The following is a 17697-nucleotide window of genomic DNA, read 5'->3' as shown; positions in this document are numbered from 1 at the left end:
GAAATACTGTAAATTTTTAAGTAAATAATTTTTTAAGACCTTGGGGTCTCATCCATAGTATTTGATTTTGGATTTATTTTTTGATGCCTAATTTTTGTCAATAATGCATGCCATCTGTGAATTTCACCGTGAAGTAATGGAAACCAGGGTGAAGCATTCACTCCCTGAAGAGCTGTATCACAGCTACAGTTTTTATTGCAATGTCTGGTTTTAAGAGAAGTGTCATCTGCTTAATCTTTGTCTAAGAAACAATGTTCTTAGCTTAATTGCTCACATTTTTTTCCGTCCCTCTTATAATTTTTTCTTGCTGGACAGATTGGCCTGCTTTTATGTTAAGATTTCCCATCACTTACAAAATCATGTGGGACAGAGGATTTTTAACATAAGAGTTGCCCTTTCTATTTGACCTTTCCAAAGAAATTCGTAACAATTCACCTGATCCTCACCAAGTTCAAACCAGAATTCCTGGAGTCAGTATTTTGACCTGGGGTAATACTGCTGCATTCTGCCACTGTTTTTATGATAGCAGGGGAAAAAAAAAAAATCACATCTTTTTTCTATCAGACTTTGTTCATGTTGACATTTCTCCCTTAAAATAATGAATGAGCCCTTTTTTTTTATAATATATATGAAGGGTCACTATCAACAGAGAAATTGTACATACCACTACCTGGTAAAGTAGAAGTAGATACTAATTGTTTACGGGAGATTTTGTTACAAAGAGGTTTGTTACCTGTAAATCATAAGTAATCTGTCTAGTAATTGGGTATATTCTAATGTCCTTTTCTTTTGGTATTATTTATATTATATTTATAGGTGCCCTGTAGAGTTCTATCTCTAGCAGTTAGTTTGGTTTCCTATGAAATTTCTGGATTAACTCCAGCCAGCAAACTTCTGAGCACTTCTCTGCCATTTGTTAAACAGTAAACTTTAAAGCTGTTCTTAATGTTATTAATGAAGAGTTAGCTAAGCATCATGTACTAAGATGCAAATTTGGAAATTTCTTAATAGGGCAACAGATGATCTCAGCAAGGCTCCCACTGTGGCTGTAATCCCAGTGAAAGTTCTGCAGAACTTGCTGCTTTCCCAGCCACAGGCTTAGGATGTCGTAGACATGAGAACCACATAATCATCCCTTGTGTAGGATTGGCATCCTCTCGTGCCCCTGTGCGAGTAACGAATTTAGGGGTTAACTGGTGCAGTAAGCCGTATGTAGAAATTTGTTAACTCTAGCCTATTGATTTTCCAAGGACTACATTGCCAGTATTCAGCCAGAAGTTTTACATTTTCCTTATACTGCTTATGCTCCCTCCAGGTTCTCTAAAATGTCTTCCAAAGATACTTGAAAATAGTTTCTCAAAAGTTCCATGGCATTTTCACATCCTGTTATGTCTTTAGTTAATCTTCCCCTTTACTGCTGATTCCACAACTGTTAATTTTCCTGTGTGTTTTCCCAGATGAGATGGCCTATCGTCTTCTCTTAGAGTAGGTCGATAAAACATTCTAACTTGGATGCTAAGGATGAGTACAAGATGCCTATCAAAGTACTTTCCTTTTCTCAGTTAATCTGAAACAGTCCAGGATGGAATGCTGAGAATTTAGATTTTTCATTGCTTGCCACGTTTCTGTAGAAGTATTAAAACTAAAGACACTGCAACATAAATCGGGTTTTTTGGGGGGTTGGATTAAATGGGAAAAAAATAAAATTACTGAATAAAAGCCCATTTTTTAAAGACACCTTAACTTAAAGACATCTTTCTTTTTTTTGTTTCCAGCAAAGAGATCCTTCTTCAAGATTAAGATCTTGCAGCGTAACAGACACAGTTGCTGAACAGTCTCAATTATCCTTGGTAAACCAAAGCTAACTTCTATTTCTTTCCTTTCGTTTCAACATTCTCTGATTCTGAATAATATCTTTTCTTAGGTCAGTTCTGGTCAGATATAAATCAGTAACCGGTACAGGCATATGACTATCCCAAATAGTAATGGATACCAAATTAATATCATCATGGTCAGCAACTAAAATGAGGACATTCATGAGAGGGAACAATGTTTTGAGACTGAGAGCATAGTCACACTAACTTTAGTTATCTAGCATAGAAATTTAGTTTACTAAACTGTAGCTATATAGTCAGTGGAGACAGAAAATCCTCCAAGGGGTGTTTTCAGCTGGGGTAGGAGAAGGCAGCAGCACCATCTGCACTTGGAACTGTAGCAGCCACAGGACTCTGCTATCAGGTATATTTTTGTGTCCTGTAAATTGATTTTACTTGGAATATATAAATCTGTATAACATTAAAAAAGATTGGTGTTTTACCTAGTTGTAGTTAAAAGGAGCCTTTTTGTGATAGTCCTTGTACGATAGAACCCAATAGAATTGCATCTGTTGTAGTTTTTTAATCTGAGTGATTTAGGTAAGTAGCTTCTGCAATTTTATTTAAGTAGATTCTTCAAACAGGAAAAGATACAAAGATGTTTTTTTAAAAAAGATTCTCTTTCACATCATAACCATGCACACTTTTGATCTAATTGATAGAAAGTTCTATGTATTTTGTCCCACAACCCAAGTATGAGGATTGCAAAGGTGGTAAGCTATAGAGAGACTACTTAGATTGTGCAAGATACGCTTTTGAACAAAACTGTTCAGATTTTCAAAATAATTTAATATTTTAAAAAACAGAACTTTTCTTCCAGGAATTTTTTTCCAGTTTTTTATTAGAAATATATTACATATGAATCTACAAATAGCAAATTTGTTTATCTTCTTTATGGAAATATTGAGTAAATAGAGTATATCAATAAGTTTGTTATTAAAGCTGATGTCTCTCCTTTGCTTGTTCTTTCTGTTGCTATTGGGCAGACATTTGCAATAACCATAGTGTTTTTCTCCTTGTTTAATTTAACATGTTCTAGAAGTTGTTTAGTTTATTACATTTGCTGCTTACAGATGCATGTAATAGCTATTGTTCAAAGAACTGCTTCTGAAGTATTATCTGCCTCTTTACTTTCTCTTCTGGGTAAACAATGGTGTGGTTTCCAGTACAATTACACCTTAATTGTCTTCTCTCTCCACTAGACAAAGTTGTCTCCTAATGCAGTCTGTTCCAGAGGTGTTCTGCTTCTGTATTTAATATCACTTTATGGAGTCTGGGTTTCTTTAACTGGTGTAGTCAGATTGGGATTGGTGATACGTCTTTCACTTTACTATTGTAGAACACTCATTTCATTTGCAGATGTTCAAAACAGCGGAATTGAAAGCATTGCTCTAAAACAAGGCTGCTACCTGATCTTAACCATATTTAATCTTACTAAGCTAATAATAATTTATCTTCTAGCAACTAAATATGTACTTACTTTCTAAATACAGTGCTGTTCTTGACTGTATTAATCCTTACTGAAAATTCAAAGTACCAGTTCCATCTTTTTCATCTGACTTTTTCTGTGCACTCATTGATGACCAGAATGTATCCATTTCGGTTTTAAATACCATGTTTATGGGCAGAACATGCAAAATTTGTTTGGGGGGGGAAAAAAAGAAGATCATGTTACATTTGGAGTGAATGTTCTTATTATTATCGTTAGCAATACTGAACATATAGAACTGGATACAAGAACTCACATATAGAACTGGATACAAGAACTCTTGAAATTAGTTCCCTTGGTGGTTTTTGTATGAGATTCTGACTTGGTTATCAGTGATTGATGACTCAGGTTTTTTGCTATTATCTTAAACATTATTTCCATCTAATTGCTCTCTTTTAATAAATTTGAGTGTCTGTGATTCCTTACTCCTAAAGATGTGACAGTAATCTGTGACCTTCATCACTAAATATACTTATCTTTAACATTAATTATCATTTAACAGCAGAGTGGTCCATCTAGGAGAGCTCGTTCTTCAACTGTCACAGGTGGTGAGGATCCAACGGTAATAATACTCTTTATCAAGCACTATCTCTAAATAAAATGTGGGTAGATTTAGGTCTTGTAAAGCACGGAACTTTTTTTCACAGAGCAGCAGTGTGTTGAATGAAACACAGCCACTGAATCAATAGTTATTTCTTCTTGTTGTTGTTTCAAATTTTCTCAAAATTTCTCAAAACACTGCAATTTCACCCAAATACTAGCATGTTTTTATGATGTGGATATGCCACTGCGTTTTAACAAATCTGTGCAGTAAGGAAATACCACAGGCTTCTGAAAAATGAAAGATATAATACGTAATTCTTTAAAAACTGTCTATTGAAAGAATCAGAGATTAGAGACATCAAATCAGTATACATGTAGCTGTGTTTTTAGCTTGCTTCTATCTTCCCTTATTCTCCGTTAGACTAAGTCATTTTAATTCTTAAAGCTGATCTTAATTTGAGAACCGTGAAGGTACAGTGATATATCATATAGCTCTTAATGGTCTTATTTAATGCCAGTTTTCATTTTCCAGTAGTTGTTCAGCAGTCCAAGGCTGAATTTTTATTTTGATTGTTCAATAAAATTCTGGAAGTGCTTTTCTGGAAGTGTAGTACAAGGAAAGTGGTTTTCATTTATATTGGACTTTGTCAAAAACATCCCATTCTTTTTTAACCTGATTAAATGTCAGTCTGAAGCAAGTTATTTCATAGAAATCATTTTAGTAACTATCATAAATAGCTTTTACGAATATATGCACTCTTAGATAATTTGTTTCAGGGAAAGAAATATGATTTAGATTTGATATGTTTCCTATTTGTATGTGGTAATGTCAGGTCTTAATTTGGGTGTTGATGCATCATTCTGTAATATTGTATATATTTATTGCTTTTTGAATTTTAGAATCAGAGGAGCATACTTTTATTTTGTTCCTGCAAATAGCAAATTTTTTTGTGTCCTTGCAAAACCTGCTTGACTTCTTAATCATTGGTTAAAATGCATGCTATATTGAACTGTAATGTAAAGGTCTTTTGTTGGCAGAGCATCTTGTCTTGATTATACTTCTTAGAGCAAAATATTAATATTTTTCTGCAAATAACTGAGTTCAAACTTCACTGACTCATAATTAATACAGCTATATCAAAGATGTTTTATCTAATTATATTGTAGCTTACCAATGGGACCCTACCCCCCAACTTCGTCTTCATTCAGGGTGCATTTATACTCTGAAATCCAAATCTGCGGAGGACTTGGGACTTAAAGAGGATTCATGCATTTAAATCCAAAAGCATCATCTTCAAAGGTTGCCATTCTCTTTGTCCTTTAGGCACCTAAAGTTTCTAGACATACAATCTGTCAATAGTAGAAGTTTCTAAGTCACTTTAGTTCTGCTTTCAGAATCCCTGTAAAACCCCTCATTGGCCTGGGACCCACAAATTAGACATTCTTCAGCCTCAGTCCCTAAAGAAGCATGGCACAGGGTTGGACTGCACAAAACTGCGATGCTGTGGCATCTTAAGAAGTGATGATGCCCCTTTTTATAACTGGCTTAGTTGAGTTACTTAAGTGCAACAAGCACAGAGTTTCGTGCCTTCCTACATATGAGATGATTTCAATCCACATGGCTCTTTCAGGAATAGAATCATAGAATCATTAAGGTTGGAAAAGACCTCTAAGATCATCGAGTCCAACCATCAACTCAACACCACCATGCCTACTAAACCATATCCCTAATAGTCCCAGTGCAGGACTGTCTTTCCTCTTGAATCTGTTTTACAATGAGAATGGAAGACGTGTTGCGCTGGCGAGGGAGCGATAACCACGCTTGGCTCTTTAGCCTGATGACCAATGCACTCGGCGAGTTGAGCCTCTTCAGGAACAGCAGTTAAACCCAAGAGGGGCAATCCTGATTGATTGCTCTAATTGCTGTTGTTTTGTGTGAGAGTTGATACTACTGTCGTGGCAGTTACTGTCTGTTTTAGAGCATGACTGAAGTAGGAAAAACTCTGTGTTGATTTGTGGTTTGTCTTAGCAAAGACAAACCTCAGGGGCCTGAGGAGGCTATCAAAGGGCATATTCATGCAAACTAACATTACCTGATTTCTTTCCCCCCCTGTGGGTCCAAGTCTAAGCATTTAGGTAGCTCATAAGAAATAGATACGCTGAATATTATGTATAACTGTAAAAATGTTACATCTGGCGTAGATATAGCATGGCTGACTTTTTATGTTGTCAGTGACAGAAGATGAGTAAATTTGTTACTTGAGTGTGTGCAGTGAAGTAGGTGTTGATGATTGTAGATAAAGTGCATGTTTGGGTAAATATATCTGTGGTTATTAACCACTTTGCTTTTCAGGATTTATATATTTTTTTAAAGTCCCCGAGGTCCTTTACCATTTCTCTGTGAAGGCTACATTGTAAAACTAGGCTAAGCAAAACATAAGTTAATGCATCATGTGTCCCTCTATTCTCGTGACATTTTGTCCTTAACCATAATACTTCCCCCCCCATTTATTGAAGACAGTTGTTAAAAAGTGTTCAGTTTTCGGGAAAAATGCTCTTGATAAGTCTCCCAAGTTTCTACTCTATGTGGTAGAATATCTTTTACACTGGTATCTAACATATGGAAAGGAGGTTGAAGGGCAATCTCAGTTTTGCAGATTGCATTATGGGTTGCATTAACCCACAATGAATAGTAAGGAAAAAGGCTGCTGATAGCTGAATTTATTTTGATAGAGCGTTAAAGAGAAAGGAAAGATCAGGTGGCGTAACTAGAGCATCTTTCTTGTGTTTCTGTATCCGCGCAGTCAAAGTTGATAATTTGCAGCATGCCATCATATAGTGAATAGATTGCGTATTATTACAACTAAATGATTCAATTTTTTATTTTAAAATCTCTGAATTATCCACACCTTATGTTTACTCTGTACTGTAGACAATATTAATAGCCTGAATAAAGCAAATATGTAAGAATGTGTAGCAGTCATCCAGTGGTCCAGAAAATCTGTGAATAACTGTCAGCCCTCTCAATTGCTCCCAGACTAATCAGTTACCTTAATTATCTAATTTTTAACTCAAACATCGTCTGTGGACTGTTTTCAGGCCGCTTACTGTGGCCTTATTGACCACTGATTAATGGTTTGGAAACCAGTAGAACAGTCTTGGAAGAGGAAATCTCCTTATCATTGCCTGCCAGCTCTGTGAACTAAGACGAGTGGAAAAATAGCATAGTCTTTCCAGCACTTGACTGTTTAGGAAAGAGATAAATCGGAGTCTCATAGTTTGTTTCAGTGGGTATTACTTAGTTTCCTCATCTGTTTTCCTCTGTTTTCTATTTCCTATTTTGTATGTCAACTTTCTGACCCATTCAATATCTTTTCTCACTACCTTTGTTGATTATCTAGGCAGTTCTGCAGTTTATTGTGTCAACTATGCTCTTCTCTTAAAAAGCAAATATACTGACTTAAGCAAGAGTCCTGGGAAAGAGGTCTTAAGAATATGAAGCAAGGCAAGAAGACAAGAATTACAGTTTATTACTTTGCTGTAGCAAATAATGCAGAGTGTAGAAAAAGAATGTATCCTCAATTTCAACAGGAGCCTTCAGAAGCCTAAAGAGAGTTATCAAATTCTACTGTGTAATGTAATTCACGTCTTCCATCTTTGGGTAGTAATTTCCCACTGTATACGTATTTTTAAATGGAGTGATCATAAAACTCAAATCACTGTTTGTAAGGACGTGGAAAGAGTAACTTTTTTGCTTGCTTTGTGGTTAGTGTGGTGAATAAAGCTAAAGATCTAGAGACACAGTCAGCTATCCAAGTAGCCTTAGTTGTAGCTTAATACTTCTCAGGCTCTTGTGAGTCTGCATAGTAACTGAAAGCATGGACAGTATATACTTTAGGAAAAGAAAATGTATTTTGTAGTAAGATGTAGAATACTTGCACTGAGGAATCTAAGTAGTAAAATAAGGAAAAACAGTGAAACTCTTAGAGTTTAAGATATTTATGAATGGATTGCAGATATTGATCGGGAAACTGGAATCATACTTAGCCATCTAAGTTTTACTAATTAATTTTGCATTCATCCTATTCATCCTACCTATGCTGTAAGTGATTATAGGTTTTTCTTTTACTGTCAGCCATAATGCATTTGCTAATGATTTTTTTTTTAAATCTGGCAAAAAAAGATTTCCATTAAATTAATATAAATTCAATATAATTAAAAATCTGTTTATGATATTTCTCACATGACTTTAAATTTCAGTCCTTTTAAGCTTTTACTACTTTTCCTTTTACTGTTAAAGTATCGTTTATTATAGATAGCCATGACAGATAAGAGGAAGAACATACCCTGAATTCCCAGGAGACCAATCTCAATGTCTCTTTAAATGTTCAGGGCAGTAGCATGGTAAGGTAGGAATAACACTTTTTCATAATGTGTTGGATTTTTAGTTTAATTACAAGGATTAGAAATTTTTATGTTAAATATACTTAGCTTTTTTCCATCAGAAGAATGGTCATCACTGCAGTCGTTACTTTACCAGGAAGACTCCTTTCTAAAACTAGAAAGCTTCACCATTGGTTTCTAACCTATGTTGAAGGTATTTGATAATTTTCAAGGCCGATCTTCCCTTGGTTTTATTTTAAGATCATACTAAAAAAGTTTAAAGAGTCTTCCTTAAACATCTTTAATCTCTTACTCATGTGCACTGCTTTGTATTCCAACATTCATTCCAAGCGCTCACAGAATTCAGTTTGCATTCACCTAGTGAGAATTTAAGAGCTCAGAGCCATATATGAATGTTAATACTTTGTAGGACTGAGTCTTCAGTCTTTCATCTTTGCCAAAATCATTTGCCTGTAGAGCTGATCTTCTGCCTGCAGTTAGGCTGCTTGTATATTAATCAGCCCTGAAATAGAGGCTGTGTTTCTGATGGTCATATCAGATATGGGCAAAATACTCAAAAAAGGAAGAGGCACCTTTGCTTACTCTAAGTTGTTGATACCATTACTGTGATGCATATATGTCTCTGCCTACAGTGGTTTGACTCAGGCTCCCAAAGACTGGATGAAAGAAAACCCTGTATCTACCCCTAGTTCGTTGGCTTACTCATTCACTTGATGTGAGGCTGAGACGTACTACTCTTTCCAGAGTTTGTGCTAGTGATCAACTCTTCCCAGCAAATATTTTATACATCTAATAAAAATACCGGGATTGATGCTAAATCATACTGTTACTGTGTAGTGCTGTATTTCTGTTAACCTCCAAATTTGAAGTTGTCTCTCAGTAGTTAAAGTGACTCCTCTTATTAACAAAATGAGCAAAGACTGCATATGAAGTGACAACAAAATATCTAACGTTGTGCACAAAACTTCAGTCTGTATGCTCTGTTTCTCCTTTATCTAGCACAGCAGCACATCTTCTCCCTGAGATGCCCTGAAATTGCAGAAGTGAAAATGATACACCTTCATGTTTGATACAGGGTAACGTGTTTTCTGTGGAAGGACAGAATGAATGGAAGTATGACTATAAATGAGAATTCTTTCCATTTTGGGCTTACCGCCTAAAAAGGGGTTTTTGGTGTTGGTTTGTTGGTTTTTTTTTTTAAATGTAAAGAATACTATTGTCTGAAATAAAGACATGCCTTTGACTTCTGCAGTAGGCAATTGCCTTAAATATGTAGGCCTTCGCAAAGCGAATTGGATTAATGAGCATTGGAGTAATTTGACCTTTAGAGCAAAGGACAATTCATAGTATGCATGTGTTTCTTGTTATGTCCAGTAACTAACTGTTGTCAGACGTTTGGTTTTACAGTCAGTCTTTCTTCAAACCATGTTTTTAAATGCAGCATCCTGCTTCTTTCAGGAAAGGTCTTACAAAAAACGTCTTCTCTTTTCCAAGCAGTCAAAAAAGAGTTCATAAATGTTCTTCTTGTAAGCAGCAGATTGTTAGGGGTGGAAGGGGCAGCAACGAGAGCTGCTTTCTGCATCTTGGACATTGATACAAGTCCTTTCTCTAGCTCCGATGTCAGAACTGTTTCTTCCCAATCTGAAATTGGCATTAACTATTGCATCAGCTCAAGAACTTGCAGCATTACAGAAAATTTGATATTCAGGTGCAACAAGCACAATAAGTTTAGCAGTTCAAGTACAAGTTTTGCCTTTCTGTCTGCTGTGCTGCTTTGCAGTTCTACCTGTCAGCATTTAAACCTGAAATTCTTTAAGAACCAGTAAGTTCACATTTTACATCCATAAGAAAAATGCCGCGTACGTTGCTACAGCCCCTTCAGGGGAAGCCATGATAAAAGCAGACTGGTAGATGAAGGTGTTTTGGTTTGTTTTCTTAGCACTACGAAGCTGCCTATTTCTAAAGGAATTAATGTTATTGATGATGAATTAAAGCACTGCACAAACGGATGAGACAGTGCAGTTCAAGCACTGTTTTTTACTCTGTCATGTGATAAAGACATTTAGGTTTTATCATCCTTCTGCTATCAAGGCAGATATTTTGGAAGAGAAAAGTAATCTCTAGCATTATAGACTCCTGATAATTGATATATGAATGTATATTTTAATGTGATTAATCTAATAATTAAACCAAATGCATATTGAACCAAAGATCTAGACATAGATACTGAAAAGCACCTTGCACGTGCTAAGTCTTTGACGCAATTATTAATACATGTGCTTCATTAGAGAGCAAAAATACTGTCCTGCAGAGTTTAGCAGTTTGCTTCTATCTGCTGTGAATGACAGAAATTCCTGTATCTCTCTAGCTCCTAGTATTTACATCAATTACTTGAGAAAAATACCTATCTTGAGTTTTCTAATTTTCTTGTTTGCTTCACTGACAGCCGGGATACCTGTTCTTAATCTGTTATACAAGCAAGTGATGTCTTAAGAGGAGTCCCAAACTAGAAAGTGACTAAGCTTAATAAACATGTAGATTTTTGTAGAGGGTATGGTCTGAAAACGATAACTCCCTGGGCATGCTCCCCTTCTAAAATAAATATTCAGATGCAGATAGGGTCAGTGTTAAAAATTCTCTCTAGGCTATTTTTCTTCAAGAAGCTTTGCTGTTTATGCTACAATGCTTTTTTTTTTTTTCCTTCTGTATGTCCCAGCAAAAAATGTCCAGTTGGTTTAAGCATTGAGTATTTTCCTCACAGGAAGTACACAAGACAACATCAGCAACACGCAATAATATAATTACTGTGTTGAATAGTGACATAACTTGTTTAATGACAATTAGTGCCTTTGGCATCGTTATCGTTATCTGTGTATTTTCTTTAGAACAATGTCTTTCTTGTGCAACTTCTAGTAAAAAAAATCTTTTCACACCAAAGTTTGGGCTCCAATTTGGGGTGTATCTGGTGTCTTCAGGACACCTAACTCTGAATGTAACAAAATGGTTGAACTTCAGTTTTTAAACCCACAATAGTTTCTTGCAGCTGATTCAAGACACCCTGTGGTAAAGAACAGAACTTGGGAGATCTTGACTGGACTGCACAGTTACTTCAATTCTTACTTATCCGTACTAATAAAAGGAAAAAACATCCACCTTTTTAAGGAAAAATCATTAAAACGCAAAGTTCCTTTTTGTCATTATGTGTAATCTACAAATTAAAAAGTTTGAGGGCATATAAGCTTAGCTGTTTTCTGAACAAGATACCTGAATCTGTGCAAACGTGAATCAAAAGTTCTGTTGTGAGAAAAAGGGATCTGACTCTAAGGTATGTGAAGAAGAGCTGATATTAAATGAAATAAGAAACCATGATTTTCTATATGTTTGTTGTGTTTAAGAATGTTTTAAATTAACAAGTTGGGTTTTTTTAAACAACAGACTTATGAAATATTTTTTTTTTAGCTATTATAAAATAACAATACAGTAATTTCTTGCTTGAACAGCCTTCAGTGGCCTATGTACATACTACACCAGGCTTACCTTCAGGCTGGGAAGAAAGAAAGGATGCAAAGGGCCGTACGTATTATGTCAATCATAACAATCGAACCACAACATGGACACGGCCCATTATGCAGGTATGAAGATCTGTTATAATGCTCAATTTAAATAGCAAACACTTAGCTTGTATTGAGTATAATGTCAGTTGAAGCAGCTCTTCAGAACTCTGAAATTTTAAAAAAAAAATCCTAAGAATTGTCATGACAACTCAGGACAATCATAAAAAGTTGATTGGGATTTTTTTGTTACTACTTTTAACTATATTAAGGTGCAGATTAAGTTGATTGCTATAATGGAAGGAATTTACAGAGAGGTACATGTGAACTAATAACAGGAGGCAAATGCATTCTTAGGATTGAATCTGAAAGTTGTGTTGATCTATTAATAGTATCATACGTTATTTGCTTTTCCAATGGAATTAAATTAAATACTTGATCTTTAGGAAAGTATATTTAATATTTTGATGATAATAGTAATAATAAAAATAAATAAATAAATACATCATTTTTTAAGTGTCCTAACTCTGGATGATCTGTGTTTCTGACAACTTGCTAACTTAGTTTTCCTTCTGAAATAGCTTGCAGAAGATGGCATGGTTGGGTCAACAGCAAACAGCAGCAACCATTTAAGCGAACCCCAGATAAGACGGCCTCGTAGCCTCAGTTCACCCACAGTAACTTTATCTGCTCCACTTGAGGTGAGAGACGCTGTTACCAACAAAAATCACTTATGTCTGACGTCTCATTCATTGTAACTTCTTATTTCCTTTTTAGTTACACAACACAGCCACTTTTCCCTGTTACTGATTTTGCCATAATATATTGCTGTTTTCTTTAGCAGTTTTCTGTCTGGATCTTTATATTGTACAACAGTATTACTTAACTTTTATGGTCATTGAATGATGTAATATATATGTGATTATTTATTTTGGTCAGCTAAAACATAATCTGTGTGCATGTCTGAAATACATGTTGTTGTGACTCCCTTCAAGTGCTCTGAGTGTATAAAATCAGAAATTTTTTTTTAAGTTGAAACATTTATTGTGATGCTGATATCTTTGAAAATAATACACACAATTGAGTTTGGAAAATCTTTGAATTAAGATACTGATTGCATTTTATATTCCTTGTCTTTCAAAAGGACATTTAATTTCTTTTAAGTATCTTTAAAAGTAATTCAGAACAGTGTTGAATGATGTTCACTGCAACATATCTGAAGAATAACTGAAGTGGCTTCTTACGCAATCAAAGACAATGTGTGTTTTACTTCTGAAAGTGTGATTAAAACTCTTGAATGAGTTAAACATGGCTGTGTTGAGGAGAGTAAATTCTTAAAAATTTCTTCTTCAGACTTAAAGTGTGGCATCTTATTTGCCCTCTCTCACTGTCTGTTTCCTACTTGTGTCCCCTTTGCCCCTGCAAAAGTTTGCCAAGAATCGAGTGAAGATTGTAATATTTAGTTCATTTTATGCATCGTTCTTCTTTGTTCCTTATACTGAAAAGTACTCAAACTATTGAGCAAATTGTTAAACAAAGGTAGGATTATTGGACAGATTGTAGTGAGGTGATTATGGTTCATATTTAAAATAAATTATCTCTACTTATATGTAATTCAGATAAACCTTTTAACAATGAACTACTTAAAACTACCCTTGCCATTGTTAATTTTGAAGACCAAATTTACTGTAATTTAAATAAATTAAATCTAAAAATTCTGAGCATCTTAACCAAAACATTAAGGGCATTCCTCTCCCTACTGACATTTTAAACAGTTGAGCTGGTGGAATTCACTGACTAAGCATCTGAAACTTGAGTTTCTCAGGGCGATAAGCTAACTTTTAAGGGCAATAACCTGTTCCATAGCTACAAAACCCGTATTCCGTTCACTTCAGAATATTCAACTGATCAGTTTGGTGGTTAGTTTGTTCAATGCTGAGAAACCACAAGGGTGCTGAAGAGAACAAACTTGTCTTCTTATACCCACCTCTGAATTAATTTTTTCTTTTTAAAAAGTAAGGTTGTAGACTTACTAATATTAAAATCTTAAAGGATACAACTACTAGAAAAAAAAGGAGTTCAACTTTTTAGAAGCTACTTCCTTTGTTTAAATAGTTATTTTATTGTAAAATGTTCAACTTTTTTGTGTACAAGACATATGGAAAGCTTTTATTTAATGCAAGCTATTTTAAATACTGCTTTTGAACACTGTAATCTAACTGCATTTTCTATCCAAATGCAGCACAAAACAAGCCACAAATAAAGCTAGAATAATTTTGTAAATATCCATGTTGATGCTTCATTTTCTAATATAATACTCAAAAAATAGTGATTAAATGTAGGCTAAGTTAGAGAATTGCCAAAATAAGAATACATGGATTTACTGAATCTTAATAATTAGTAAAACAAGAAGAAAACAAACTGTTACATCAGCTAACAAGAGCATGTTTTTGGAAAGTAACTGAAAAGTACAAATGCAAACAAGATTTAAACATGGTACTTAAGTCTTGTTTTCCGATTGTGATAGTCTGTATTTTCAAAGGTGAGTAAATCTGGATCAAATTCTGCAAGCTGTTTAGGCATCTAACTGTGCAGTTTCCCAGAAAAATTTTAAAAAAAACCAAACACATCATGTAACTCCTGTTTTTAACCAATAGGCATTGATCAGTGAAGCAGTTTTGTGGCTGTGATCATTTATTTGTATAAATAAATAAATAAAAACCAACAAACAAAAAACAACTATCCAAAATCTGTAATTGCAAACCTCCATTTATTTTAGGAGCTTGTTTTAAGTTCGTATTTAAATGTTTTGTCTGAAGTTATATTTGAGAGATGCATTGAAAAGTGGGTAACATTGCCTCACATTTGGGATACTCTCTTGCACCATGAAGCACGAAGCAATGCTTTTATTTTTTTCTTCGTAAAATGAAATATTGACATGTACAGGGCAGCTGCAGTAAAATATATAATCAAATATAAATACTGTGGACATTATCATTGCAGAGGGAAGTGATAAAACACTGTGTCCTTCACAGCAAAAAGCTCTGTAAGTTATAAGGAGCAGACTTTAGCTAAGTAAGTTCTAGGAAATCAGTCCCAGCACTTAATTCTAGTATTAATTACATCTGGGATGAAAACTATTTGCTGTGATACCAAGTTTTACTTCATTTTACAGTATTGAGTGACATTTCACAAATCTTAATATTTTTAATTCTCTTCAGGGTATCAAGGACTCCCCCGTGCGCAGAGCAGTGAAGGACACCCTTTCCAATCCACAGTCTCCACAGCCCTCACCTTACAACTCTCCTAAACCACAACACAAAGTTGCACAAAGCTTCCTTCCTCCTGGCTGGGAGATGCGAATAGCACCCAATGGCAGGCCCTTCTTCATTGATCATAATACTAAAACTACTACATGGGTAAGAGAAATTCTAGATAATGAATTTTAAATCAGCTGTCGTGTTTTAAATGTGTCTATCTTTGTTTTCCTGCCTGTATACCCTCCATTTTATTGTGGCATTTGTCTTGTCTTTAAGGGGGGATTTGTCAACCTAACTTTAAAAAAAAAACTGATGTAGGAATCTCGCTGAATCCTCCATGCAGTCATGTACAGTAGCTGTAGACTTGAGCAGCTAATTTCCTGAAATGGCTATAGTGCTGCCATTGCTGCATTCAGAGAAAGGAAAACTTACTTGTTAATATCCTCTTAGATTTTGGCGCATTTGTACATCATATACCATGCAATAGTGTTCTGCATTTTGTATTTGACCTTTTTATACTTGAATAAATCATTGCATACAAGTACTGGCCTTTAAATTCCCCAAATTTGAGTTTTAGAGGCATACAGTGCAATGGAGATTTGGATTGTTGTTTAGTTTGAGACTGTCCATAATTGTATTGTATTTCACTGTGACTAGCACTGCTTTTTTATTAATATAATGTACGTTCATCTTCAATTAACAGAATCCATTTTATTATTTGTTTTATGTCATGAGGATCCATTTTTCAGTAATTCTGCAACTTTGGACAACAAATTGAAGAAATAAAATTACACTAGGAAAAAATGTCAAAGACAACCCAGCATTTCACATCATCATTGAAATATGAGTTGCACTTTAATTTGTTAGGTATCATTAAGATTCCCAGTGAGCACTCTTTATATGACATATTTTTAATGGTGGTTTTTAATGGCGTTCCCAGGTGCGTGTGGGTAAATTGTGTGTATGGAAATCTCAAGCACTTTTTGTCTAGATTTGTCTTCTGTGATCAATTTTACTTGCCCCTTTTTACCTCATTTGGACATTGATGTTATAATACCTATGCATTAATAAAAATGTAAGCAGCTCATTTTCATTCTTTTTGAGCCTTTTTGTGACAGGATGGCTTATTTCTTTTATGTTTTTAAGAGCCAAAAATGTGCGTATGTATCTAAATGCCACATAGAGGAGTGCATGCATTCCTAAGAATAGGGCTGTATTTTTTGAAGCATATCTCTGGATAGACCACACTTAATGGAGTCGAAATCTTATATCATTCTAACTAACTCTTAACATTTAAAAAATCATTTCAATAGATGAATCCTAATAAAGTATGTGACACATCCAAATACTAAATGTTCTATCACTTTCATATGTTTTGTTTTATATGTTTTATTCTCAAAAAAAAGAGAATAAAAGAATAACTGTAATATAGGAAGATTTCTTTTCCAGATAATTCTGTGTTTGACTTAGTATGTAGATCTAACTTGATCTGTTGGATTTACAGTTCTATATTTCTGTTACAGGAGGATCCACGACTGAAATTTCCAGTGCATTTGAGATCAAAAGCATCTTTGAACCCTAATGATTTGGGCCCTCTTCCTGTAAGTGATAATGTGTATGTATTTTAATATATATCTGCTATCTTATATGAGATGATCTGTTATTGCAGTCATATATTGTATGTGGACACATACGTTGCTGTCATCACTTTTCTGAAGATATTAAAGCTATGTTTACATACAGCACCAAAAAGCTTTATTGTGATCTGTGAATCGGTCAGGCTCTTTGAAGCCAGCCCACAGTATTTCTGAAATGATTGCATGTTTCTTTCCTTATCTAAAGCTTTGAAGAAACTTACCTTGTTTTTATCTCTGATTATGTGCTTTTAGATAATTACCTGTTGCTAGAGCAGATTGTTCAAAGCGAGCGCTATTAATGTACCACCATATATTGGCATTCAGAAATCTAAATAAATTTTGATTTTTCAATTAAACTTCCATATTCTGCAGAGAAAATTACCATCTTAACGTCAGAAGTTTTGTCACACTTGTAACCAAAGTATAATATTGATTTACAGCCATGTCAAATACAGAGCTTTGCTTTGTTTTTAAAAAAATGCATCCTTAATGGCAGAGACTAGTCTATGAAAGCTAGCACTTTTTCTAAGGTGCTGATTTTTACGGTGTAGTGTTAATTCAGCTCGTTGCCTCATATATACTAAGCATACTTCTGAGAAATTGCCATTGAAATTGTACTTGCAACACTGGAAACCTTAGTGACGAGCCACTAATTGTCACCAGCACTCTCAGTGCTCCAGCATGTATTACGGACAAGCTGTCTGCAAACAGCTGTGCCAGCAGAAGAGGCTACTGTCCCACCCTACAGGACATGGCAGGTTAAATTATTTTAGTTTTAAACAGTTTGAATAACAAGTCTTTAATCCTACTCATTTTCATTGAGCTGGCTTACAGTTTACTTAGATGAACCACTCTGCCAGCAGACCAAAATGAGTGCTGCTTTTGGGCAAGAGTGGTGACAAATGCTACCTTTGGTGAGGGGCGATAACCTCTGTTACC

The 17697-nt window shown here is 34.8% G+C and overlaps 1 protein-coding gene across 1 annotated transcript in view; it reads left to right on the top strand.

Moving 5' to 3' along the window:
* Positions 1-1775: 1775 nt before the first annotated feature.
* NEDD4L (neural precursor cell expressed, developmentally down-regulated 4-like, E3 ubiquitin protein ligase) overlaps positions 1776-17697 on the top strand; it is a gene marked incomplete at its 5' end in the record, with an annotated part of 45126 nt that continues 29204 nt past the window's right edge. The window contains 6 exons of the mRNA XM_009580626.1: positions 1776-1850; positions 3866-3925; positions 11811-11942; positions 12443-12562; positions 15083-15280; positions 16645-16722. Coding sequence (XP_009578921.1) covers positions 1776-1850; positions 3866-3925; positions 11811-11942; positions 12443-12562; positions 15083-15280; positions 16645-16722 — 663 coding nt within the window. The remainder of the gene's footprint in view (positions 1851-3865; positions 3926-11810; positions 11943-12442; positions 12563-15082; positions 15281-16644; positions 16723-17697) is intronic.

Source organism: Fulmarus glacialis, unplaced genomic scaffold, assembly GCF_000690835.1.
Source record: "Fulmarus glacialis isolate BGI_N327 unplaced genomic scaffold, ASM69083v1 scaffold12646, whole genome shotgun sequence".
Taxonomy (NCBI): Eukaryota; Metazoa; Chordata; class Aves; order Procellariiformes; family Procellariidae; genus Fulmarus; species Fulmarus glacialis.
Note: the sequence above shows the minus strand (reverse complement) of the source record. Positions and strands in the feature narration are given on the sequence as shown.